The sequence below is a fragment of the Tetranychus urticae genome, chromosome 3 (assembly GCF_039701765.1).
Source record: "Tetranychus urticae isolate SD_2017Ah chromosome 3, NJAU_TeUrti_SD_1.0, whole genome shotgun sequence".
NCBI lineage: Eukaryota > Metazoa > Arthropoda > Arachnida > Trombidiformes > Tetranychidae > Tetranychus > Tetranychus urticae.
In genome coordinates, this window is record NC_142960.1 from 11,730,666 (window position 1) to 11,757,404 (window position 26,739).

Here is a 26,739-nt window from a genome sequence, read left to right on the forward strand (position 1 = left end):
GTTGTTGTCACCAATCATGAAGCCAAAGAAGATTCTGATGAGAGACGATAATAGGGGGAAAAGCAAAGGTTAGAAGAAATAGAAAGGAAAAGAAAGAAGAAGAGAGAAAATGAAAGAGAAATAAAAAGATGTCTCGAATAGTGTTATACAGATGAACATGAATCCTGTTAGGTGATTAACTGACATGACTAACATGTCTCATTCATCTTCATGTAAAAATGACCACAACCAGTTTATCTTCTCATGAGAACTCAAATTAAATACTTTAACCAAGTCTTCAATATCTTTCATCTTGTTTCTCTTTCTTTTCTCCACTTACCCTTCTTTAGCCTTCTTTACCTTATTTTTGTTCAATCTTTCTCATAAACTAATAGAGTGGCCTTAAAAGCATCATGGACGCTCTTTCGATGGCCTCCATTAAAATGTTACAGACGATAGACAATATAACATTGAAAAACAAAACAAGAATCCAAACTCATCTTCAATTTCACTGTCACTATTACAATCCTTTTACTTGGGTTAAACGAGTTTCTAAATGTGAGACAATTGTTTCCAATAAGCAATAAATGTTACTTTTAACACCTTTGTGCTAATAGGATGAACTACAAAAAGCAATGGATTCGGTTCTGTATCAATGCGCCAAAGTAATCCTTTTACAACTCAAAGTTAGAGCGCAAAAGTCAACAAAAAATGTTAATTAGTCAAAACAAAATGGACAATATTCATCAATGAACACACATTTCCTTTTAATTCTTAGGTTAAATCAACTATTAATTTCGATAAATGCGATTCATTAACTTTGTAGTGAGATCAACACAATAAGCTTTGGACTTTTAAGCAAAGTTTAATGGATATTTTGTCTTATCGAAGTTAATAGTTTAATTTACCTAAGAATTGAATTGATCAAAATTAATGCTTTTCCTTGATGAATATTGTCCATTTGTTTGGACTAATTGTTGACTTTTGAGCGCAAAGTTTAAGCTGTAGAAGGATTGCTTTGGCGAATCGATACAGGACCGGTTTGGTCCTAAATAGAGGGAAATATTTTTCTTTGTATCATTTTTCATCTCGCCATCTTTTTCGTCTCCTTTACTTATTGAACATTTTAAAATGTTAAGTTCGCTTGGTTGACTTGATTTCTTTACGGTTTCAACTTTTTTTCTTCAAATTTTGCAAAAAAAAAGTCACCAAAAATCCAGCTTGCCATGATTTGTTCCAAGCAAAAGAAGTGATGGTGAAGAAGATGAAAATGCTTTTATCGTATGATGAGTATATTTGGATGAATGTCTTTAAATTGCATCTTATTATGGTCCATAAATACTTTGAGTCCATCAATCCTAATCGAGTCAAACAAAAAGATGATAATGATGATATTAGATAGAGAATATCAGTCTTTCTGAAACTTTCCTCTGATAGTGACAGTGATTATCTACGTTCTAGCTCTCAATCTGTTTTTATTTACACCATATATTCAACTTTTAAAGTTGATAAAATAGACGAGTTTCACGGACGGTTACCTAACAATATATTCATTGGGTAGACATCATCTTTGGACTCATTTCTGCTTTCATTTTTTTGTTTGTTGTTTATTCCTTCTTGTTGAGTGGTGAAGAGCACTTTTATTTATAACAATCCATTAGTTTTAGGTCAGAATTTTCATTGATCATCAGCGAGGTAACAAATGCATCCAAGGTAACATTAATGGTTGACAGTTTTTTTGGCGGACAAAAATCACTCTCATCTTCTGAACTTGCTTTTTTTGTACTTTAAATCGACTTCAATTTTACCATTTAATCGTTTTTCATATTTTCTCATCTTTTTTCTCTTCTCTTTTCTTCCAGAGTCCATTTTGTGAAATCCTGTTGACCAGAAAACAAAAGTAAGAAAATAAACAAATTACAATCATTATTTATACAGAAGAGGAAAATTGGAGTTGCCAGAAAACTGTAAACAGAATCTAGAAATAACCCAAAATTGATAATTGAATGGTTTGCAGGTAAGTACTATCACCTATCATCAAAATAACTGTATCATCACAATTTCACATAAAAATTGGGCTTTTAAATATTTAAAGTTTACTATTGCTTTTGATTAGATGTGATTAAATAATTAGCCTTTTATGTTTGTTCACCATTTGAACTATTCAAGTCTCTTCTTGATTTTGAACAAAAAGATGTCGAGTAAAGATTAAATTAAAATGATGAAGATGGAGATAACTTGGTGAAAGGAAGGAGATGATATGAAGAATCCTTTACAATTTGAAAGGAAAGGTAAAAGATGTTGATTGAAGGAGAAAAGGCAAGAAGTAAAAATTGATACAAATGTTGTTGAGCATTATTTGCTCAATGTTTCCACAAAAGCAGTGTTCATGTTGACAATGTCAACACACAGCGAGAAGCAAAAATAGGTAACAACAAGACGAAAACAAAGTCAAATGTATGTTTAGGATTCGTGAGTTGATTCGCATTTTAAACAGTGTCTATCTGAAGGAAACGTTTTACCCAGATTTAAGGTTACGAGCAATAAGGAGGTAAACTTGATTCTCAGTGGTTGGTATCTTTTTCTAGGTAGCTTCGTCCTTTTGTTCAGTCCATTTCATAGAATTTTCAAGCTTCCAAATTTTATTCTTCAATCAAAAGCCGTAAAGAGGAAGAGAGCATCTTGCATCTTTCAAGAGGATCTGTTATAAGGAAAAGGGTGAAGAGAGAGGAAGAAAAAAAGGAAAAACATAAGAAATACAAAGAATAACAAGTTGCAATGTAAACGTTTATTCACTTAACTTTGTAACCCTTTCGATTGAATAGATAAAATGAAAAGAGCTCATCTTCATCTTCTTACCACTCTCTGGAGCTATTCTCGACTATCTCGTCTTTGATTCATGTTATCATACACAAAGAAAAGGATTAGTTCACTTTGTATTACACTTTTCTTGTAACTTCTTTCACTATCTTTGCTCATCTCATTATTTTCATTGGTTGATTCAAAAATTTCCATAGGATTACATTCGATTCTATACTTTTTTGTTTCTCCAAGCTTACATGAAAAGAAGACAACATTCAACATGTAAAATGTTCAATCAATTTCACTTCATTTCGATGAAAAAAAAACAGTAATCTTCTTAAACTGTATCTTATTAAAAGACTTCACCCACTTAATATACTTCACTTTTTCCTCTTTTTGTCAATGGAATACTTTTTTTTCAAGAATAACTTTACCTTTCACCATGCATTAGTCTCTATAGCAAAGATACTTTTCGAGAATAGAACTATTTAGCAAGATGAAAAAGAAACTAATCGAAAAAAAAATTTAGCTTTTTTCATTATCTTCATTTCATTGATCCTTACAAGACGAGTTTGGATATGCTTTAGAGTAAAATGAAAACATAACCAATTTAACACGCATTATGTGCACTTCAACAACCACTGTTAGCCTGGCCAAGTCCATGTGATGAACAAGATATCAAGTCCCATGGCTGTGGTCATGTCTTTTCATTTTCATCAAAAAAAATCTAAGAAGAAGAAGGAAAAAAGAATATGATAATTTTAGGAATAAAATGAAAAATATAATGGTGAACACGTTTATGACAGAGAAAAGGAAAGAGAGTTAATATATTTTTACTCATTTCGTTGAAGCTCATCAATTGAATGAACAAAACAAGTGTTGATATGTTCATAAATATGAACAAGAAAATATTGATTTTGATTCAATTCAATGTTTCGCTTTCTTGGCTATTGTAAGCAAAATGCAATTCTGTCCATTCAAGAAATGGAGGAAACAGATTGCATGGATACATGAATGTAGGTTTCATGGTTTCTCTGTGTATCAGGGGGAAGAAAAGTGGAAGATGAAGAAGGAAGAAAAGAAAAGTGGAAAAGTGTAAACAGCAGCTACAGAGGAGATGAAAGATGATAAAAATCAAAGTGACAATTTTATCCTCTTTTTATTTACCACTTCTTTCTTCATCTTTCCCTGATTAACTTTGAGCTTTTCATCTTTACTTTCGCAGTTTCGCTGAATGAAAGTTGATTCTCAAATTGAATGATTGCTTTCTATCCTTTGAACCATGGATTAATTGTTATTAGCTAAACAAAGTGTACAGAAAATCAGTGAATCTCTTTTTTCAGTATCAATTTATCAAAGTTCTGAGAATGTTTTTTTTTCTACTAAATAGAATCGAGAAATTAAATGTAAAATCCCTTTAGATTGATCAACAAGAAAAGAGCGAATAATGATTCTTTGAAAGTCCCTGTGGTCTTGCTTCAACAACATTCAGTCAATTGACATGAGATGAACATGAGAATTGAATGTTACCTTTTCTCATTCTATTATTACAGTGTTTACCAAAGTACAAAATGAAAATCTAATTTAAATTTAAACTGAGAGGTGAGAGAAACGTTTGTTTGTATTATTAAATTTTGAAGGATTGTTTGCATTTTGATCACACTCTCTTAGCTGCTTTGTTGAAAATTAAATGATTACTTGAATTGATGAAAGTTAATCATGGTTGATGTGGTTTCAACTATGGGATTGGCAGAGTTTGTTCAATTGATAACAAAATGCTCTCTTTCAAAGTAGCAACATTTTCTTGTTAACAATTTGTCTAGTCTCTTGATGGACACGTATTCAGTAATCGATGAGTGTTAGGCAGGTTCTAGGTAAAAGGAGTCAGATAAATGATAACTTTTTTTTCAAACAACTTGTTGACATTGCAAGAGGAATAATTCTGAATCGACTGATCACGTTTTCAATAAAACTTCAGCAACTAGTGAATCAACTCTTGTTTTACATTCATCATTCAATGGTTCTAACTTTATGATTCAATGTCTTTTTGCTTACAATAGAGTTTTTTTTCTCTTCTCGTGTTAAACTGATAAAGTAATAATAAAACAAGGGAAAAAAAGAGATGGGATAAACAGAGTAAATTGTTTCAAGTTTAGGACTGTATTCAGATAAAGTGAGATTCAACAAATGATTAGATTCATGATACACTAATTATAACATCAGGTAACATTATTAATAATTGGAATTGAACCAAAAAAGAAAAAGGATAAGCATGAGGCAAAAAAAATCAACAACTAAATCAGTTGAATGATCGGTAATTTCCGTTTTTTTTGCTCATCATACGATTAACTTTGATGGCTCAACATTTGAATTTTGAAATGGTCAATGTTGTGAATCACATGAGAGACAATTGAAAAATAGAGTTGTATAAGAGAGGAAAATTGTATTTATAAGATTCAAGTTATTGTATCTAATCATGTAATGCTGATGAACAGTTATTCACTTTTTCTTTTTTCTCCAAGTCTTTCAGTTTTCCATCTGATATGATAATCTTTATCGTAAGGGAATATCGACCTAATGATGGGATTGCCTATTTTCAAGGGCGATAAGCTTTTCTCTGTAAAATTAGAACGGATTAACCTTTTTTGTCTTCAAGTTTATCTGCAAGTTTTCAAATTGTTAAGAAAAATGAAAAATGAAAACAAAAAGGATTCGCCTTTACTCGTGTAAAAAAAGAGGTAAAGTGAAAGATGTAACAGTGAGTTGATAGTATTCATATCTGAAGTACATGATAATCATTGTATAATATCAGTTATCGATTAATGAAGGTTATTAGTGCCACTAGGAAAATTGAGAGGGGATTTCTCACTCAGTTTCAGAGAGGGAAAAGTGACAATTATCTTGGTATTATTATGATGGCACTTACTCTTGATTGTAAATATTATTGGCTGAAAGATAATAAATTTGCTCAGGTTCAAGGTGAGTCGTATTTAGAGTTCAATTCAATTTGTTGCCATTTCACTTTTTACTCGATTTTTCCTCACCAATTTGTTCATTAAAAGTGAAATAAAATGATTTTCAAATGAACAGTCTTTTTTGTCTTCTCCTCTGTTTATCAATAGATAGTGATAGTTGATTCATCAACAACGTAGATACAATGTGACAGGATGTTGATTGCTGTCTGAAAGAGTTGGAAAAGTAAGAATTGTGATTAAATGAAGAGAAGAAAAAAGAATGACAAAGATGTAAGGAAATGAATGAATATTAGACATTTGACCAGCAATAACCAGTGTGACCTGTCAAATGTCAATGTAATATTTTGTAAACTTGTGACCTTCTAACAGTGCCCATTAGATTGTAACACATATTTCAAAAGGAAAGACAAGGTTTACTAATTAGCCTTACATGTAAAGGTTCAATAAAGCTTAGAGGTCAATGTAACATGAGGATTAAAAACTGGCCAAGAAAGATCATAACAGGAGGGTTGATACAACTGTTCATCCCCTGAATCCGCCTCTTACTCCATTAATCTGTTTCACCAGCGAATTACTTTTTTTTCCTGGTTTTTCTCAATCTTACAAGCCGGACAGAAAACGTAATTTTGTATTTTCATTTGGCCCATTCCATTTGCCCTTTGACTGAGGGATGATGAAAAGGCACAAAGGGTGCTAAAAGGAAAGGGCAAAAAGAGAAAATAATTTTGATTGATTGGTTAAATAATGTAAATTCCAGGGTCAATGGAGCGATGGAAGTGGCTTGTGATAACTTTTCCTAGTCAAACGAAAGCAAGAGCAAAATATTAGGAGGAAGTAACAATGTTGTAAAAAAAGGATGAAGAGTAGGAGGAAGATGAAATATAAAAAAAAAAGATGAAAGGATGAGGAAAAACATTGTAACTGACTAAAGTGTTGCAAGAAAATGTCTTAAGACGCTAGGTTGGGGCGGTGATTTTGTGGTTGCCTCGGGTCAAAGGTAACAAAGTTTCATCCTCAGTTCCATCTTTTACCAGTACCATTAATTTTGTGAGTTTTTTTTCATCATCATCTTACTTTAATTAAGACGTGTGCGTTTGAACAAATCCAGCCAAAAGAGTGCAAGAGTTTGAAAAAAATAACTTTTTTCGCGAAATTTGAGCTGCTAATCTCCCTTCATCGTTTGTGCTGCAAGAATGAGGCCAAAATATGGACATCTGAAGATGAAATTGATAGAGAACAAAGGGAAAAACGGAAAAGAAATGGAGGAGGAAGACATATTGAGGAGGAAAACACACACAGACGGAGAGAGAAGGAGGTAGAAAAGTTTAAGAAAACCGTTATTGAGTAATAAGTCTACACTTTTTTTTTACTTAAAAATGCAACATCTTGCTTTGAACAAAAAAGGTCTTGCTATAAGTGAGTTAGTAAGTTACAATGAGCAAAAGGCACTGGCTTGACTTTGATTGGCACGAGCAAATAGCACGTACAAAGTCGCGTGTAACATGTTTTCAACTAACAGTAAGGAGAGAGAGAGATGAGGGCGAGATGCTAATGTAGTCAATGTGTGCTGTAGTGGGTTTCAACGGGGAACAGGAAAGATGAGGCTAAGGACATTGGCCTGACCTGATCTGGGTCAATAGGGTCTTTCACCGTGATCTTTCTTTTTATCTTTTTTCTTCCTATTCTAAGTTTGAAAGAGACAAAGACATTAAAAAAAGAGGAAGAGAAGCTATTTAAGGAGAAACACTTTTAGAAGACTAAATATAAACCTTTTCCTTATGGACTGCACCAATGTGAATAACAGGGACCAAAGGACGATCTGTTGGGTCGATCGTGATGAAAAAAAGGTGAATGTTTCTCAAAGCAGAATGAATATAAAATCGTAAATTTGACCTTTTCTCTTTACCATCATTTGGCCTTATTGTTTCCTCAAGACATCTTCAGATGTACCAATAGTTATTGACCTTTAACAATGACAGGTCCTTTTTGTTGCCTTGTTGCCTTGTTTGCTCCATTTAATCATTAATTTATATCAACAAATTTTAATCGATCCCAAGCAACTTTGTTAAAATGAAACTTTTTTTAGTTTCAAACCAAAGTCATTGAAATGATAATAATTGAATGGAGATTTGTGATTATTTATTGGGTGAGGATGGGTTTACGTCTGAATATGTTCAACAATCATAACCATCACGTAATCGTCAGAATAATCTCAATGTCACTTTCCCTCTCTTCACTATGATTTAACACATAATAAAGATAGATTTACGGTTATCAATGTGATCATCCCTATTCAACAGAATTTATGATTAAACTTTGATCAATGATAATTGTCAGAAAAAAACAAATGAACATGGCAACAGAATGGAAGCGAGTCTAAGAAATTAAAAATGCTGCCAATTTACGTAGTTGTTTGATCTGAGTTTGATTCAGAATAGGCAAGAAAACTTTCTAACCTTGACTGTGCTTATCAAATTGTAAGAAGCGATGACGACGATACAAAAAAAATCATAATCATCACTCTCACTAATTAATCTGGTAAATACAAAAATCCTTACCATAGCTATTCTGGTTGATACCCAATCTCACAAATCGTCAATGGTAACGGTTTATGATTATTGACATCCAACGTAAGCCTTTGTGTACATTCCTAGACATCAACAACTAAACAGCAAATTAACATAAATGTTTATACAAATCGAAACGAGATCAAAGTAAAAATCAATGAAACAAGTAAACATGATTTTCGTCATTTTTCAGGCCTTACTTGATTCCTTGCCCTTAACTGCTTCAATTAGTGTTGATATGAAAGTCAATTTGACTAAACTTTCTTATGAACCTTGCTGCTTAAAGTTCAGCCATTCAAATGATCGACCGATACCGATATCAGAGTAAGTATCGATTAATGTTGTTTCAAATTGTATCGATACACATCGTCGATATGATAATGTTGAAACACTTTTCATTAGCAAAGAGTAAAGTAACCTAGTTGAGTAAAGTTGTCCTACCCTTTGGTCATTAGGCATTTTTTTTGAAAAACAAGAGACCGTTATGTCTTTTAACAAATAAAATGTCGGAAAATAACTGACCAATAGATGAAACCTAGAGAAAGGTGATTCTCTTCGTAGTCTCATTCTCTCTCTCTCTTCATCCCTTTTCTCCTCCTTCCTTTCATTCTCTTCTTTTACTCACCTTCTCATCTTCATCACCATCGCCATCATCATCTTTGAGACGGGGGTGAAAAGAGAGAAGAGAAAGAGTCTCGATCATCTTTTTTTTTCTTATTCTTCATCATCTTAGCTCCTTTCGTTTTTTTTTCTTCATCTTCTTCTCCTTATTTCTATTCTCTCACTAGCTTTTTCTCTGTTGCTTTTCTCTTCTTCTTCCATCATCATTCTCCCTTCATCTTCAACATCTTCTTCTTCTTCTACTTTCCTCGTTCCTTCACAGTTTTCTTAAAACCTTGACAATGAAAGGACCAAACGGTGAAGGTCTTAACCTACGATCTGATACAATTTACCAAATAAACTCAACATCTATAACAGACCTTCTCGATGATCATCAACAAGCCAAGGTATATAACCTGACCAAAATTGATAATTAAACTTTACTTACGTCTGTTAGATTAGTAATTTAAATTGATTTTGTTTCTGCTTTCACTTGGATTCCTTGATCGTCCAATGCAATTGCAAACAAAATTGATTTCTCTCGATTCCAGTGATGTTAATAATTATGTGAAATTGTGATGTTTCCGTGTTAAAAGCATATTTTGAGCAATGTTCATTTTCCAAGCAAAGTGTCTAACAGTGTTTTTTTTCTTTTCCTTCTCTTTATATTGTGCTCTTCCAACGAATGTCCAGCTTCGTAGAATGGAAGATGGAGCTTGGGATTTAAATTCAATCAGCGAAGAAGAGTTCGATACTTTAGCTGTTTACGTAGTGCCGGATCTACCATGCGATGAAGAAACAACTGAAGTAAACCGTGCTAAGACTTCCCTGCCCAGGAATTTAGTATTAAAACCATCCAAAGCCTGCAACGATGTAAGTAAAAACTTTGTTTTTTGATAATATATCTTGTGGTCAATGAATGTCCATTAGTTGAAACTGAAATTTCAGCAGCTCTGCAAAGAGTGACTTTAATGTGTCACATTTTTGGACAGTTTCACGTTTTTAAATTTATTTTGATATTATTGTTCGTCCATGTCGATATTATTGTTGAGAAAAATGTCGGTTATCAGATTTGACCAGTCTCAATTATCGCAGAAGATTCTGAAAGGGAAAAAGAGAAAATTGCAATTGATTAGATTATAAGCTATTGAGACAATGAAAGGAAATGTTTCATTAAAGAAATTAAGTTTCGATTTAGTTGATAAGATGTTTTCAAAATGAACACAAGATGGCAATGTTTAACATTAAACAGTGATTCATATTTTCAACTTACAACTTGTTGATTGATGTTATTGAGGTTAATTTACAGTTATTAAACAATTATCCAAATTGTTTATTTGTTTTTTGCCTTAGTAAATTAAAACAGTTTCTTGGACAAGAAATGTGTGTTTATTTCAAAATCAGACAAAATACGCTCTTCACAGTGTAATCTTGCTAGTTAGTAAGCTAAACTAGATTTTTTTAGCAACTCAATGCTGTTAGCAAAACGGTTAATAATTTCTTGCTTCTCTTTTCCATTCTCCAGGTTCTCAGCGTTTGGGCCACAGATTACATACCAAGAGGCACACGTTTTGGACCCTTGGTTGGCGAAGTCTACAAAAGAGATGAGGTACCAGAAGACGCCAATAGGCAATACTTTTGGCGAGTCTATCGAGATAAAAATGAATACGATTACATCGATGGATACAATGTTTCCAAAGCAAATTGGATGCGTTACGTTAATCCAGCATTTTCATCGGAAAGTCAAAACTTGGTTGCATGTCAAATCTCAAATGGAATCTATTTCTACACAATTAAACCCATCATGCCCAATCAGGAATTACTTGTCTGGTATTGCCGAGAATTCGCCCAAAGATTAAATTTACCATCCTCAGGGGAACTTTTAACGTGTCAAAAACTTAACAGTAAGCATTGTTTTTTGAGTTGCATTCATATTTCAATTTTGGATACAAAGTTGTCCATTTTTCAATCTTTAAACATTTCATATTTAATATTAAAACTGAATCTTTTTATTTGCACAGATAAACAAGAGTATTATGGCGGTAACAATGCTGTCGATGGAAGCACACGAAGTGATGAAGGATATCACAGTAATGGTTGTCCAGACGATGCCTCCACCCCGCCAGAAGATAGTAGTGACAGTGACAGTGATAATAATTATGTCTTGGATTTCTCTGTTAAAAGTAAAAGAGCTGATAAGGATCGCAATAAAATAACTAAGGTAAGCTTTCGTTATCGTCAAAACAGTTATTTCTATTAGGTTCTAATTTTTTTTCCTTTTTTTTCTTTTCTCTTCATTATAGTTGGAAATTAATAATAAGCAATTGAATGATAAAAATGAATTTCATCGTTTTAAAATTAAGATGCCGAGAGTTTATAACTGTCTTGATTCATCAATCAGAGAGCCAGTTCATGTTAACGTATCTCAACCTGGTCATAATCTTTATCCTGGTTACAAGAAAAATAATTTACAATTAGCTTGCAATTTAAATCTTCAGTTGCATTCTCCGGACTCAACCGAGAAGACAGATACTTTCTCATCTACATCTTCAGTAGCTTCATCTTCATCCAAGTCATTTTCACCAACATCATCATCACCAGCATTATTGTCATCGTTATTAACGTTATCTTCAACAACATCACTCTCATCTCCATCATTAACAACGTCTTCCACTTCACCCTCAGCCCCAAAAGACCGCCAAGTTAACAACGATTTTGTCACATCAAATGGATCTCCTGGTTTTCCGCTATATTTCAATAACAATATTGATATTAATGGTGTAAAGTTAGCCACCCTCTCCCCAACAGAATTAAATCACCTCAACAATAACAATAATAACAGTAATAATCACCACCATCACAGTTCCAACTCTTACCTTTCCCACCTTTCCCATCTTCCTCATTTACCCCACCTTCCACTCCTTCCCCACCCTCCTCACCATGAAAGTTCCTCACCCACCTCCAGTATAGCCACCAATGATGGCGCCTCTGCCGGACAATTGTCTCCAAACTCAGCCCATGGTCGAGGTTATCGGTCACTTCCATACCCATTGAAAAAGAAAGATGGTAAAATGCATTATGAATGTAACATTTGTATGAAAACATTTGGTCAATTATCTAATCTTAAAGTTCACCTCCGAACACATTCCGGTGAAAGGCCGTTCAAGTGTAATGTTTGCACCAAATCATTTACACAACTGGCCCATCTTCAAAAGCACCACCTTGTTCACACTGGGGAAAAGCCTCATCAATGTGATGTATGTAAAAAACGATTCTCATCAACAAGCAACCTTAAAACCCACCTTCGTCTTCATAATGGACAAAAACCTTATGCGTGTGATCTCTGTCCAGCCAAGTTTACTCAATTTGTCCACCTTAAACTCCACAAAAGATCACATACAAACGAGCGACCTTATACTTGCTCAGCATGTAATAAGAAATACATCTCAGCATCAGCATTAAGAAGCCATTGGAAGAATACCTCATGTCAACCCAACGAAATTGACGATCCATACATTGATATTGAAAATTCAAATTCATCCTCATCATCACCGATAAATGCTCACATCTCAGATAGTATTGCTCTTTTTGAAAGTCATTTTCACATCTAATTGGGGAAAATCATTGTCATCAAAAACATCATCAAAACCACCGTCATCATCAAAATTCTTTTATCTTGCACCTGAAACATCATCCACTCTTAACTTGATGTTTTCTTCCGCTTTATTTATCAATAAAAAACTCTATAATCTCCATGAGCCCAACTGAAATCTCATTAAACAAATTTCGGCCTTATTTGTAATTTCGGTATAACGGAGAAAATTGATTACAAATTAAAATTTAATAAGCTAACTATATAAAGATATTACTTTTTTACAATTCGGAGTCATTTTTTTTCTTGATTTTTTTATTTTGATAGTCGAATAATATTTAATAATATAATATAATTTCGCTTTTTAGCTGAATAAAGAAAAAAATGAATAATTAGATAAGTTATTGAATGAATGACTAAATTAATGAATGAATTAATTGAAATAAAATAAAATGACTTTTAACGATCATTTTACATATTTTGTTTTTACTTAAACTTTTACTTTATTTGCTAAGTTTTGTTACTAAATATTGTTTATAAATAATCCTTTTTCGTCCTAAATGGTACTGAGAACTACCGAAGGAACTGCGACAAGAGAACTTTCTTAGTTGATATGACGAAATGTAACTTGAACAAAAATAATTTCACAAGTTTAAAAGTTGGACATAGAGTTCAGCTATTTCTATTATTCGCATGGCAATCTCTTTCTTATCATGTTCATCTTGGTTAGAAATACTCTTGAAAGATTAATCAGAACAATAGTTATGAATGTAGTTAACAAATCCATCATTAATCCACAGTAGCGCCAAAAGAAGAGACCATCAAATACTTTCCATTAATCTTCTCAATCAATACTCGTTGAATATAACATTGGTCAAAGTGTTGAAATTCGGAACGAAATATTTATAACAAAACCGAAACATCGTTTATAGGAATCTTATGTTTGACAAATTTTCCGATATCATCGATTCATTCTTTCAAATAATAATCAAGATTGTATAGCTGCTCATTAAATTTTGGTTCATATTCATAGAAACTCGAAACTTTAGGAATGATGATCGGAATCAATCACCGAATTTAGCCAAACTTACTCATCTCTTCTTGTATCAACGTTTTTAGCCGCTGATTTGGCCAGATCAAGGAAAAAAGTCATGTACCATCCTGGTCTGCCATAAAATTGCCATTTAATATCCACAACACCTTCATCGAAATTTTTGACAATATCTATCGGGTTAACTTGAAGAGTAGAGAGTAAAGTAATCTAGTTATCCTACCCTTTGGTCATTAGGCACTTTTTGAGTCCGTTATTTTTTAGCAAATAAAATGTCGAAAAATAACTGACCAATAGATGAAAACTAGAGAAAGGTGATCACTTGGTTTTTCATTCTCTCTCTCTCACTCTATCATCTCTCTCTTCCTCTTTTCATCCCGTCTCGATCATCTTAACTCCTTTCGTTTTTTCTTCATCTTCATCTTCTTCTCCTTATTTCTATTCTCTCACTAGCTTTTTCTCTGTTGCTTTTCTCTTCTTCTTCCATCATCATTCTCCCTTCATCTTCAACATCTTCTTCTTCTTCTACTTTCCTCATTCCTTCACAGTTTCCCTAAAACCTTGACAATGAAAGGACCAAACGGTGAAGGTCTTAACCTACGATTCGATACAATTTACCGAATAAACTCAACATCTATAACAGACCTTCTCGATGATCATCAAAAAGCCAAGGTATATAAACTTGACAAAATTGTTAATCAAACCTTACTTAAGTTTGTTAGACTAGTAATCTAAATTGATTTTGTTTCTGTTTTCACTTGTATTCCGTAATCGTCCAATGCAAATTGCAAACAAAATTGAGCTCTCTCGATTCCAGTGATATTAATAATCAAATTATTGTTCTTATTATTATTAGTATTATGGCGGTAAGAATTCTGTTGATGGCAACACACGGATTGATGAAGGACTGATTGGTTGTCCAGACGATGCCTCCACCCCACCAGAAGATATTAGTGACAGTGACAGTGATAATAATTATGTCTTGGATTTCTCTGTTAAAAGTAAAAGAGCTGAAAAGGATTGCAATAAAATAACTAAGGTAAGCTTTTTTTATTGTCAAAAAAGTTTTTTCTATTAGGTTCTAATTTTTTTCCTTTTTTCTTTGCTCTTCATAATAGTTGGAAATTAATAATAAGCAATTGAGTGACAAAAATGAATTTCATCGTTTCAAAATTAAGATGCATAAAGTTCATAACTGTCTTGATTCATCAATCAGAGAGCCAGTTCATGTTAACGTATCTCAACCTGGTCATAATCTTTATCCTGGTTACCAGAAAAATAATTTACAATTAGCTTGCAATTTAAATCTTCAGTTACATTCGCCGGACTCAACCGAGAAAACAAATACTTTCTCATCTACTTCCAAGTCATTTTCACCAATATCAACATCACCAGCATTATCATCATTATTAACGTTATCTACAACATCACTCTCATCCACTTCATCTACCACCCCAAAAGACCGCCAAGTAAACAACGATTTTGTCACATCCAATGGATCTCCTGGTTTTCCGCTATATTTCAATAATAATATTGATATAAATGGTTTAAAGTTAGCCAGCTTTTCCCCAACAGAATTAAATCACCGCAACAACAACAATAATGATCACCACGGTCAATTGTCTCCAAACTCAGCTCATGGTCGAGGTTATCGGTCACTTCCATACCCATTGAAAAAGAAAGATGGTAAAATGCATTATGAATGTAACATTTGTATGAAAACATTTGGTCAATTATCTAATCTTAAAGTTCACCTCCGATCACATTCCGGCGAAAGGCCGTACAAGTGTAATTTTTGTACCAAATCATTTACACAACTGGCCCATCTTCAAAAGCACCACCTTGTTCACACTGGGGAAAAGCCTCATCAATGTGATGTATGTAAAAAACGATTCTCATCAACAAGCAACCTTAAAACCCACCTTCGTCTTCATAATGGACAAAAACCTTATGCGTGTGATCTCTGTCCAGCCAAGTTTACTCAATTTGTCCACCTTAAACTCCACAAAAGATCACATACAAACGAGCGACCTTATACTTGCTCAGCATGTAATAAGAAATACATCTCAGCATCAGCATTAAGAAGCCATTGGAAGAATACCTCATGTCAACCCAACGAAATTGACGATCCATACATTGATATTGAAAATTCAAATTCATCCTCATCATCATTGATAAATGCTCACACCTCAGATAATATTGCTCTTTTTGGAAGTGATTTTCATATCTAATCCGGAAAACTATTGTCGTCAAACATCAAATTTCGGCCTTATTTGTAATTTCGGTATAACGGAGAAAATTGATTACAAACTAAAATTTAATAAGCTAACATCTAAATAAAGATATTATTTTTTCACAATTTGGGAGTCATTTTTTTCTTGATTATTTGATTTTGCCAGTCGAACAATATTGCGATAATTCCCGCTTTTTAGCTGCATAAAGAAAGATAAAATGAATTAGATAAGTTATTGAATGAATGAATATGAATAAAATAAAATGACTTTTAACGATCATTTCACATGTTTTGTTTTTACTAACCAGTTTCAAATCTTGTTTATAAATAAGCCCTTTTTCGTCTATGTGGAAGCGCGTTAAACCTTCAAATGCATCCCATCTGAAAATAAAATTAAAAAAGACAAGAGAAATTCATGATTAGTTGAGAAGATTATCAATTATGAGTTGATCTTAATAATGCTTTTATAAATTGAATGGAGCTATATTACAACTCAATACCATCTATTTTCAAATAAAATTGTTGTAGTGATAAACAAATGATTATAGCAAGGTTGCATGATTTTCAATATTGTTTGCAGTTTCGCTTTTGATGATTTACTTGAAACCAGGAAAAATCTAGATTAGGCTCTTCTTTAAATGGTACTGCGAACAAGCGAAGGAACTGCGATAAGAGAATTTTCTTCGTTGATATGACAAAATGTAACTTGAGCACAAATAATTTCACAAGTTTAAGAGTTGAACATAGAGTTCAACTATTTCTATTCTTTGCATGGCAATCTCTTTCTTATCATGTTCATCCAGGTTAGAAATATTCTCAAAAGAGTAATCAGAGCAATAGTTATGAATGTAATTCACAACTCCATCATTAATGCACAGTAGCGCCAAAAGAAGAATAAATAATCAAGATTGTATAGCTGCTCATTAAATTTTGGTCCATATTCATAAAACTCGCTATTCCTTTAGGAATAATGATCGGAATCAATCACCGAATTTAGCCAAACTTACTCATCTCTTCTTGTATCAACGTTTTTAGCCGCTTTTTTCGCCAGATCAAGGAAAAAAGTCATGTACCATCCTGGTCTGCCATAAAATTGCCATTTAATATCCACAACACCTTCATTGAGATTTTTGACTACATCTATCGGGTTAACTTGAAATCCATTGTACGTCCAATTAATGTACATCATGTACTTAAAGCAATGAAAATGATAGTTCACTAATCCTTTAATATTTTTGTTTAATATTTCATCATTAAGTTCAATATCAGGTGAAAAGAATCGCGGAGAGGGTGCAAAGTGTTTGAAGTCGGAAACCTAAACAAAAACAAGTGTAATTATTATACAATAAGAATAAAATAGCTAATATGATTGGGTAAATTAAGGATGAATCAATAATTATACAATCTACATTAAAAGTGAATAAAGACAAAGAAAAAACTCACCATATTTTCCAATTTCTTGGAAACATCATCCATTGTTTGTTCAGATACTTTGACAAGTACTTGTGTTGACATTAACCTCGTTGAGCGTGGAAGCAATTTAATCAGAGGTTGACTAGAGATTCGGCGAATTAAAGATGCCATTCTGAAAATGAAATTATTAAATATGAGCAATCAGTATTTCACAAACAGATTAATAAAAAGAGTAAACACAGAACAAGTAAAACAACAACAGAAACACATGATGTTCCAGTTTCCTTGGAGATGAAAATAGGAAATTAATTTAAATGTGAAAGAAATGACAGTTCTAACTGGAGTCTAATTAGATATCTGTTTTGCATGTTAATTCTTGATAAATGACTTTTTAATTAAAATAAATAAATAATCTCAAACCAGATCACATTCTGTTCAATATATGAAACTCAATAACAATCAGTTAGGTGAAAAGACTGTGTAAGCTGAATATCAATAGTAACAATTAAGCAATTGATTAAATCTTTTGAATTTTATCTTACCTTAAACACAAAATAATAATTAGTAGATGAACTTTTTAATTTAATAACATGATCAATCCAACAGAAAGTAATGTTTTCATACAGATCGCAATACACTAAATCTCCCTTGCATGGAGCATTTGTGGTGACATCTATACTGGATGCCATTTTCTCTGATGTTTTTTGTTTAATTTTGTAACTGCAAGTGAATTAATGTAAAAAGTGAAAATCTTTAATCCAATGTTGATTAATTTAACTATATTATTTAATTGTCATTTACAATTAATCTGCTCTTGACCTTGTAAAATAGCTGTAAATCTGGTTAAAGCGTTTTTCTCTTGGATGATCCCAATCATGGCGGCATCATCGGCAGCCGAGGCAACAATAAATTGCTGCTCAGATTTGTCTCAACAGGAGGACATTGTAATCAACAAAAACGACAATAATACTGACAGCAATCCGGAGGAAAGCGATAAAGATAATTGTAATATTACCAATAATGATACAGAGACCAGCAATGATAGTTTGGTTACTAATAGTAATTCAATACCTTCAGCCAGTCAAACCCCTACTTCACCTACCAACAGTAACAACATTGATGGTGGAAGCAATGTTAATAACCCGGACGGTTCTACTCCCAAAACACCCGATTCTGATTGTTTCACACAGCCACTTCCACCATCTCACCTTCCAAATCTTCGTTCATCATCTAATCATAGTTCAACCTCGAGTACCCGAACATTAGATGCCGAGGGCCAATTAAATCTAAAACCTGAGAAAGTGAAATCACGTTGGAGGAGAAACAGCGAACTGGAATCTGGTCATGGAACGGACCACCATGGCTATGCCAACCATTCTTCCCAATCACCATCCAGCTCATCGTCAAGTTCATCAAACAATATTGCACATGAAACAACAAAGAATTCACCCTTAGCACCTTTAAATACTAATATACCTAAAGAAACAGAACCAGTTCCACACTATGACCATATTGATGAAAACATTTACCTTTTTGAAAGAAAAAAATCCAAATGTAAAAAGGAAATGCGTCGTATGGTTTGTAATTGTATTTTAACTAAAGAAGAGAGACAACGAGGCGTTCTTGGTTGTCTTGATGATTGTCTTAATCGGATGCTTATGATTGAATGTGGCAATCGATGCTTATTAGGCGATCATTGTGCCAATAAGCGCTTCCAGAAGAAACAATTTGCCAAAGTTGAACCTTTTAGAACAGTGAAAAAAGGATGGGGACTCAGAGCTATGCAAGTTATTCAACCTGGCCAGTTCATAGTTGAATATGTTGGCGAGGTTTTGGACCCCAAGGAGTTTAAAAATCGGGTCAAAAAGTATTCCAAGGAAAATAAAGAGCATCACTATTTCATGGCATTAAAAAGCGATGAAATAATTGATGCAACAATCAAAGGAAATCTCACTCGATTCATTAATCATAGCTGTGATCCTAATGGTGAAACTCAAAAGTGGACTGTAAATGGAGAGTTAAGGATAGGATTTTTTGCTACAAAGCTTATCGAAGCGGGAGAAGAAATCACTTTTGATTATCAATTTCAAAGATACGGAAAGAAAGCACAAAAGTGTTATTGTGAAGCACCCTGTTGCAGGGGATTTATTGGTTCTACTAATGATACTGATATAAATATTGACGGATCTCTTATTACACCAAAACAAAGATCTCAGGAAAAGACTGGAGAAGAAGAAAAGAGTCTAGAGGAAGAATTTGAAGATCTTGGTTTGGACGAAGAAATAGCTAAGCTGACTGCCAGTGGTGGTATCCGAAATCGACAACAAACCCTAATGCTCGCTAGACTAATGGTTCGAGCTGAAGATACGCCCAATAGAACCAAGCTATTAGAAGTTCTCAAAGGCACTCTTGAAATTGCTTATCTAAGACTATTCTTAGATTATCATGGGCTGCAATTGTTATGGAGTTGGATGGCTGATCTTGAAGATGTTTATCTCAAAGGTGAAATACTGGAAGTTTTGGCCATTCTCCCGATCCCCAATAAGACTGTTCTTAAGGATAGTAAAGTATTAGATGTAGTTGAACGATGGTCCAAGCAAGCAGCAAGTGAGGCAAGTCAACGTAAGAATGGTGTTTCATCTGTCAATGCGCAACTGCCACTCATTGTGGAGCCATCAACAATATCATCTTCATCTTTGCCTTCAACTGTTATTGTTAAGACAGAAGATAAGCGAGATGAGCAGTCAGTGAAAGTAAAAGAGCAACAGCAACAGAAGGAAGATCAGCAACCTAAGAAACTGGAGGCTTCTGACGAAGTTAAAAAAGAAGATAAAGATGCCCCAACTGAGTCAATAGAGAAACCCGTCAAAAAGGAAATAAATAGTCAATCTAAAGAGGAAATAGTGAATCAAAATGAAACTGTAGACACGAAAGTCGATAGCAATACTGAAATTGTACCAATTGTAGCAGAACCTGTGGAGGAAGTTAAAGACACGCCAGTAGTCGATGTGCAAGTTGAGATTGAGCTTGGTTGCGAAGTTGAAATCAAACAAGATATCAATGGCGTTGATACCGAGATTCCATCTAGTGAAAACCAATCTGCATCTAGTACTCCAGGAGATTCTACGCCTGGTAAACCTGAACCAGTGAGGGTGAGAGAGACGAGATCCTCTTCAACCTCATCATCAACCTCAACTACCGATGCGTCCTCAACAACATCCAACCTTCCAGTGGTAGCTGAGAGGATTATTGGTAGGCGAGTATCCTTAAAGTCAAGAAATGAATCCAAGGATGAGGGTAGTAAGGAGAACAAGGTAACTAAAGAGATAGTTAAACCAGTTCCTGATATCGTAATGTTGACTTCAAAGTTACTTTATCTTTGGAAAGATTTGAAAGAAGTTTTCAGAATACCCAGGCTTGAGAGACAGAAACGTCTTGAAGATGAAAAGGAAGCTGATCGTAAAGCAATTGAGGAACAAGAAAGAAAAGCAAAAGGTCTTCCAGTTGTTTACGATCCTAAAATTAAACGAGGTATCGACAATCGTGACAATACGATTGCTGGTATACTCGGATTGCAGGGTCTGCGTAAAAAATCAGCTAAAAGGCCGGCAGATGATAAAAAACAAGTACAAAATAATTTAAACTCTTCGTCGCCAGCTTCAAACGCAACCGGTAACACTGTCAATTCTGAAAATAATTCAGGGCCAACTCCTCCAAAAGTTAACAAAGAAGTCTATCGAATGCAGTTTGAAATGGAACTGATGAGAAAACAATATTCTCAAGCACTTGACAAATACAACGAACAGATTAAACAGTATGAACAAATGCTTCATCAACAACATATGGCCGGACAACCACCAGGTCTGCATCCTTCAGCACCGCAACCACCCAACTTCGACTCAAATCATTTGCCCTCTAGTTCACTATCGCACCATAGTCCGTTTAAATCTGGAATATTATTCAACTCTCCTAATTTGTTGAGTTTACCGCCACCTGTACCTCCTACTCTAGGAATGTTCTCAGATCCATCTAATCCATTTTCTGGTTACGGAGTTAATAGTGAATATTCAAGTAATAGTGGTTTAGCTACGCCTGTGACTCCAGTTGCCCCATTGACACCTCTAACTCCATCAAATGACTATCACCAAGCACAACCATATAATCTTGAGTCTCATCATCCTAATCACATTAACACCTCAACAACTACCTCTCAACATTTTTCTCTTTCTCATTCTTCTAAATTAGAAGATCAATTAAGATCCGAAGAGAATCAAATTGATTCCGATTCTCAGTCGATCCATGCTACATCTGTTTGTAATCAATCATCAAACTTGTCATCTTTCATAAATCCTGTATTAATAGAGTGCACTAATAGTCTTAATCATACTCTAATGTCTGACGAAGAGGCTGTAATTTCAACCGATTACGGCGTAGAGTATGTACCTGTCAAAAAATCTAAAAAATCTTCATTTACCACATCTTCATCTTCATCATCTTCAACCACAACACCATCAGGAACCACGACAACGACCACCAGCTTAAGAAAAGAGAACAATTCTCGTAATAATAACTCTAGTAGCATTAATTGTAATATTAGTAGTAGTTGTAACAATTGTAATGATAGTCTTGAGACTCTCTTTAATAGTGTCTATCCAGCACCAGGAACATATTATTTAACACCAGATAATTGTTACTTTGTCCCTCCTCCATTTGATCTTCATGGTCATCAAATAGAACCAATAGTATTCGAAAATGTTCCTAGACCATTTTCACCTTCCTTCACCAAAGAGTCAATACAAACAGCCCTTCCTCCCAATTGGTGTTGCTCAAAAGACAAACAAGGAAATGTATATTATTATAATAGAGTGACAAAAATGGTGCAATGGGATTTACCAGAAGTGAATTTAATTTTTGAGTCTGAAAAGCAAGCAACTCCAAAGAAAGTAGAAACTGATGTTGCCACCAGTAATACTTCACAAGATGAGACAATAGTACAACCAGAGCAATCAACGCTGGAAAAATCAAATCAACAGCAACAGACACCAAGTGAAGTGCAGTCATCACAGGATCCATCTTCGATAGCTGACAAAACTGAAGCTTGTACAGATAAACCTGCAGTAACTAATAACCCTGAAACTACTACTACTACTTCAGAAAATGAAGTTCAAAATAGCAATGATGGGCCAACATTAGCACCGCAATCCTCAAGAGGGACAACACCTCAAGCATCTTCTGAAGAGCAAGTAGTCAACGGAGAATCTAAAACTCCTGATAATGTGACAGCCAACGAAGATTCCACCAGTGAATGTATGGGTACGCCAAGTCATACTTTACCGGGCTCCTATGAAGCTGATCCTAGGAAAAGACGTTCTTCAACCAATAGCACTGGAACTCATCATAACAGTACCATTAATAATAGTAACAATTCAATTGTAAGAAATTTTTCATCCCTCATGGAAATCAATGATGGCGACCTGATTGCATCCAATAGAAGAGACAGGAGTGACAAAAGTGAAAGACGGATCAAGGAAAAGTTTAAAGCCGAGATGTCTGAGCACATTAAATACTGTCTTAATCCTTATAGAAAAATTGATTGTAGAGTTGGACGAATTTTGTGTAATGAAGATTTTAAATATGTTGCTCGACGAGTAAGTATATTCAACAATGTTGATACGAAAATGCCTTTATTTACCATTTTACTAATTTTTTGTCTTCTCTCTTTTTTACAGTTGACTCATTTTGTAATGCTTAAGGAGTTGCGGCACTGTCGAAACACCGAAGATTTATGTTGTAGTGAAACAGTTAAACATAAAGCAAAAGAGTATGTAAAAAAATACATGGCCAACAAGGGACCCATCTACAGGCCCGAATCAAATGAAGAGATTTGTAAGGATAAAGAAAAGTGTTCACCCAACTCATGAAAAAAAAACAAAAAAAATATCATTAAACCCATATAACAAATTAACGAAATGCAATGTTCAATGCTTGTCTAATTTTTCATTCAATTTGTATAAAGCATAAAGCAATATGAAAGACAAACTCAAACACCAAGTGACAAGTTTTTGTTTGAATGAACAAGGTTCCATTCGATTAATGAATTGCTAGCAAATATTAATTTAAACAAGGCAAACCTTAAGAAACGAGATTAACAAAGAAAGGAGAGAAAAAAGTAATATTCATTGGAAATGGCGTGATAATTCAATACAGTCATTAATAATATATCATTTAAGATTAATTTGGAGTAATCTAATCTTATCCAGCGTCCTGTTGACTCTGAAGACCCTATTTTTTATCATTGTTTATAACAACCGGTTGAAATCAAACAAGATTGTGATGATTACATTGGCTCATGAAGAAGAAGAAGAAAAAAACAACTGAAGGCAATAATTTTCTAGTTAAGAAACAGCTTTCTCCTTTTAAACCGCTGATGCGAACTGTTTATGAAACATTGAAAATAATTGAATAACTTCTTATAAATATTATTACTCGTAGTCAGAAATGAAAGTTGAATGTATGAGTAAACTCGATTTTTCATGATGAACATGAACATACTATTATTATATATATTGTGCAAGCTGAACAACAACAACAACATGGAAAAATAGACAAACAACAGTAAAGACTATATCAATCTCCAGGGGAATTGTGACGTTCATCTAAGGAATCTGATGATTGGAAAAAAGATTCCCAGTGTTTGGTGAAAGAAATGATAATATATAGATAGACAAACTATTATTATAATGACACTCATTCTGTAATAATAATTGAATCAATCAACCATTTACAAAGTTGGGATCCCAATAAAAACAAGTAGAGTCAAACTGATGGCTAGAAGTTACGAAGGAAACTAAAGATGGACCCAACAAAAAAAGACCAAAAAAGATCAAGAAAAGGCTCGAAAGGCTGAAAATGAGAGAAGGCAAAGAAAGAAGTAGAGTTGCAAGGAATAACATAAATAATATAAAAAGTCAGGTTACAAGTCAACAAATGTTTGTCAATGTGATAATCATTATTATCATAGTCTTGAAACTTTGGTCACCATTATAACCCTTATTACTCGATAAATTGTAATGGTTCAAAGATTTGGATCATTTTCATCAGTACAACTTTTACTCAATCAAAACACAATTAGCAATCAACAAGGTAAACCAATCAGTTTCAGTCAATGAAACCTAATTTTAAATTGTTGCCCCCAAAGTATCATTAGGTTAAACAACATTTTTCCTGTCCATTTTACCCAACAATTACTAATCATTGTTTATAGCTCTAAAAATTGAATCAATCAATAATTTAATTTAAAAGGGAAACAAAAATGAAAATGAAAACCAATAAAGACTTATAAATGTAATGATACAAAATTACAAAACTGTGTTCAATTGGCTTATTGAAAGGAAATTTGTTTCATTCCCAGAAAAGTAATTATTTTTTGTTCATAATATCACAATATTTAGCAATAAAAATCACGTTTTTTACCTTTACCTTTTAAATGAAATTAAAAATTGCTATTTGTTGATGATGATGGGCAAGTCAAGAGAAACAAATGATGATGAAGAAAAAGGTGAATTAAATTGAGATGAAAAATGATCATTGATAAGTAATGTTATGTCAAATGGTAAATAAAATGCAATTGAACTGGTTAAGTGCTTTATTATTATATTATTATTTAGCTCATTGCCAATGTTATTCAGCATTCCACTGAGAGTTTCCATGTTTTTCTTGTTCCTCCATGTTATTAGCGCAAGCAAAAGCATCAAACAAAAACAACAGCAAGTAAATTGTTTACGAATTGATAACACAAAAGTACTTATGCCTTTTAATAATAATCTTTGCCAATAAAATTGTTCATCTTCTTTACAATATAATGCTCAAGACTTTCATTAATACCATTAATATGATCAAATTAAATTATTTATTTTCCAGCTTTAACATCTTACCAACACAATCATCATGACTCTCTTTATATTTCATCTTCATTTTCATCTTTATTTTCATAATCAACAAATATCAATTGAACCACTTCTTTTGTCTCAATGAAAGATTCACACATTTTTACCCTTCAATTGTCTGACTCTTGACTTAACCATTGATTGATCTAGCACTAAATTAATCATAACAAACAGGCAAAAATCATAAATCATTGGAAACCAATTTTTCCCTTTTCCATTAATTCCTCCATGAATGTGACCTGTGAAAAGATTACCTGCTAATAGACAAAAATAATTACTTGCGACCCAAAAATGGTGAAATTTGGGTGAAATTTGATTCTCTCTTTGGATTATAAAATTTTCATTTTTTTGCCTTTTATTTTCAAATTATCCTTTCCTATTTCATCCGCTTTTTCATCATATTTTTATGGCTTTATTTTCATATTGTTACTCAATGATAAAAGGTACAAAGATTGACCTCCATGCTTCCACATTATTGAACCATTTGAAGAGATAAATTTTCATTCTCATGTTCATTATGATTCAAGTTTGATATCATTTTTAGCCACATGATACACAAGGGTCATCATAATAGCTTTATCAACATTATCCTTTTGTTTTTGTCTCAATTTTTCCTCTTGTCCACCCAACAAATGTAATAGGAATCTGACCATAACTTTAAACCTATTTTTTGGCTTTCCAATTCTTCTTTCAACTTTTACTCTTTTGTCATATTCCAATGTTTCCTTATTCAACGCAATTTATTCACATATCAATCTTGATAAATAAATCATCCATTTCAAGTTTCATTATTATTAGCATTTAAACGACACAGAGAATGGTTACATTTGCGTTAAAAAAAAGTGGTTAAACAAACAGTAAAATCACTGGATAACTTGAAATTGTAATGTGTTGTTATGGTATGAATAGTAAAGTAATTTTTCTCATTTTGTATCATATTAATGTATCATATTTGGACAAAAAATACAATTCAAGTTGAAAGCATTTTCTCCAAAATTAGACAAATTGGATTGTAAAAAAAGGTTCACGTCTTGTCACAGATGAATTTAGATGGCTGAAAGACTTGCCGTAAGAGTTAAAATTCATATCCAATTGCCATGATATTTTACCAAAAAATCATCAGTTCTCTGAAAGTTTTCAGGCAATCTGTTGCACAAAACAGACAAACGTGAAAATTTGATTTATTTGGTCAACCTTGATTTGAATGCAGAAAGAATCAATCATTTTAGGTTGACTTTGGTTACAAGATTGACTTGACTTCAAAGAAGATATATTTTACAATTTATTGAAGCTTTTTTAGAGATTGGGTAAAAATCTGAATATTTTGAGACATTACTTGATGTAGTTCCTTTGTGCGTTGTAACACGTTATCTGAACAGATTGAAACTGAAACTTAGGTACAGATTTGGGTTTTTGAATTTTACTTTGAAAGAAAAATGAATGAAAAGAATAGCGAAAATATCATGTTTACAGTTGAAATGGAGTTACTCGAGTTTCCATTAGATTATTATTGATTTGTAATGTAATCAAGTTTCATTTTTAACCTTCCCAGTCTGGGAAAGTTGACTTGAGTTTAAATCA

General features: G+C 33.2%; 3 protein-coding genes and 1 long non-coding RNA gene across 5 annotated transcripts; 2 read left to right on the forward strand and 2 right to left on the reverse strand.

Moving 5' to 3' along the window:
* Positions 1-320: 320 nt before the first annotated feature.
* Positions 321-2,900, reverse strand: LOC149093368 (uncharacterized). The gene is made up of 4 exons (XR_016200152.1): positions 2,781-2,900; positions 2,502-2,680; positions 1,518-1,859; positions 321-1,337 (listed from the first exon to the last, which is right to left on the reverse strand). It is a non-coding gene; the product is annotated as an uncharacterized LOC149093368 (long non-coding RNA).
* A 5,495-nt stretch (positions 2,901-8,395) lies between these two features.
* Blimp-1 (PR domain zinc finger protein 1) lies at positions 8,396-15,797 on the forward strand. Its single transcript, XM_089269333.1, has 9 exons — positions 8,396-8,647; positions 9,207-9,330; positions 9,617-9,796; positions 10,449-10,827; positions 10,945-11,144; positions 11,227-12,531; positions 14,020-14,238; positions 14,423-14,605; positions 14,685-15,797. Exons 1-9 carry the CDS (start codon positions 8,481-8,483, stop codon positions 15,795-15,797), a joined length of 3,870 nt encoding a protein of 1,289 aa, XP_089125459.1. The 5' UTR covers positions 8,396-8,480.
* A 68-nt stretch (positions 15,798-15,865) lies between these two features.
* Positions 15,866-17,878, reverse strand: LOC107365572 (uncharacterized). 2 transcript variants are annotated; one of them, XM_015933106.3, is made up of 5 exons: positions 17,755-17,878; positions 17,243-17,384; positions 16,807-17,114; positions 16,105-16,180; positions 15,866-15,998 (listed from the first exon to the last, which is right to left on the reverse strand). In XM_015933106.3, the coding sequence occupies exons 2-5, from the start codon at positions 17,381-17,383 to the stop codon at positions 15,912-15,914; spliced, it is 612 nt and encodes a 203-aa protein (XP_015788592.2). In that variant the 5' UTR covers position 17,384; positions 17,755-17,878; the 3' UTR covers positions 15,866-15,911. The 2 variants fall into 2 exon arrangements, with proteins under 2 accessions (XP_015788592.2, XP_089125765.1); XM_089269639.1 differs by lacking the exon at positions 17,755-17,878 and having other exon boundaries at positions 17,243-17,462.
* Positions 17,879-17,911: 33 nt separating this feature from the next.
* LOC107365578 (histone-lysine N-methyltransferase SETD2) lies at positions 17,912-23,257 on the forward strand. The gene is made up of 2 exons (XM_015933111.3): positions 17,912-22,860; positions 22,942-23,257. The coding sequence occupies exons 1-2, from the start codon at positions 18,076-18,078 to the stop codon at positions 23,131-23,133; spliced, it is 4,977 nt and encodes a 1,658-aa protein (XP_015788597.2). The 5' UTR covers positions 17,912-18,075; the 3' UTR covers positions 23,134-23,257.
* The last annotated feature ends 3,482 nt before the right edge of the window (positions 23,258-26,739 follow it).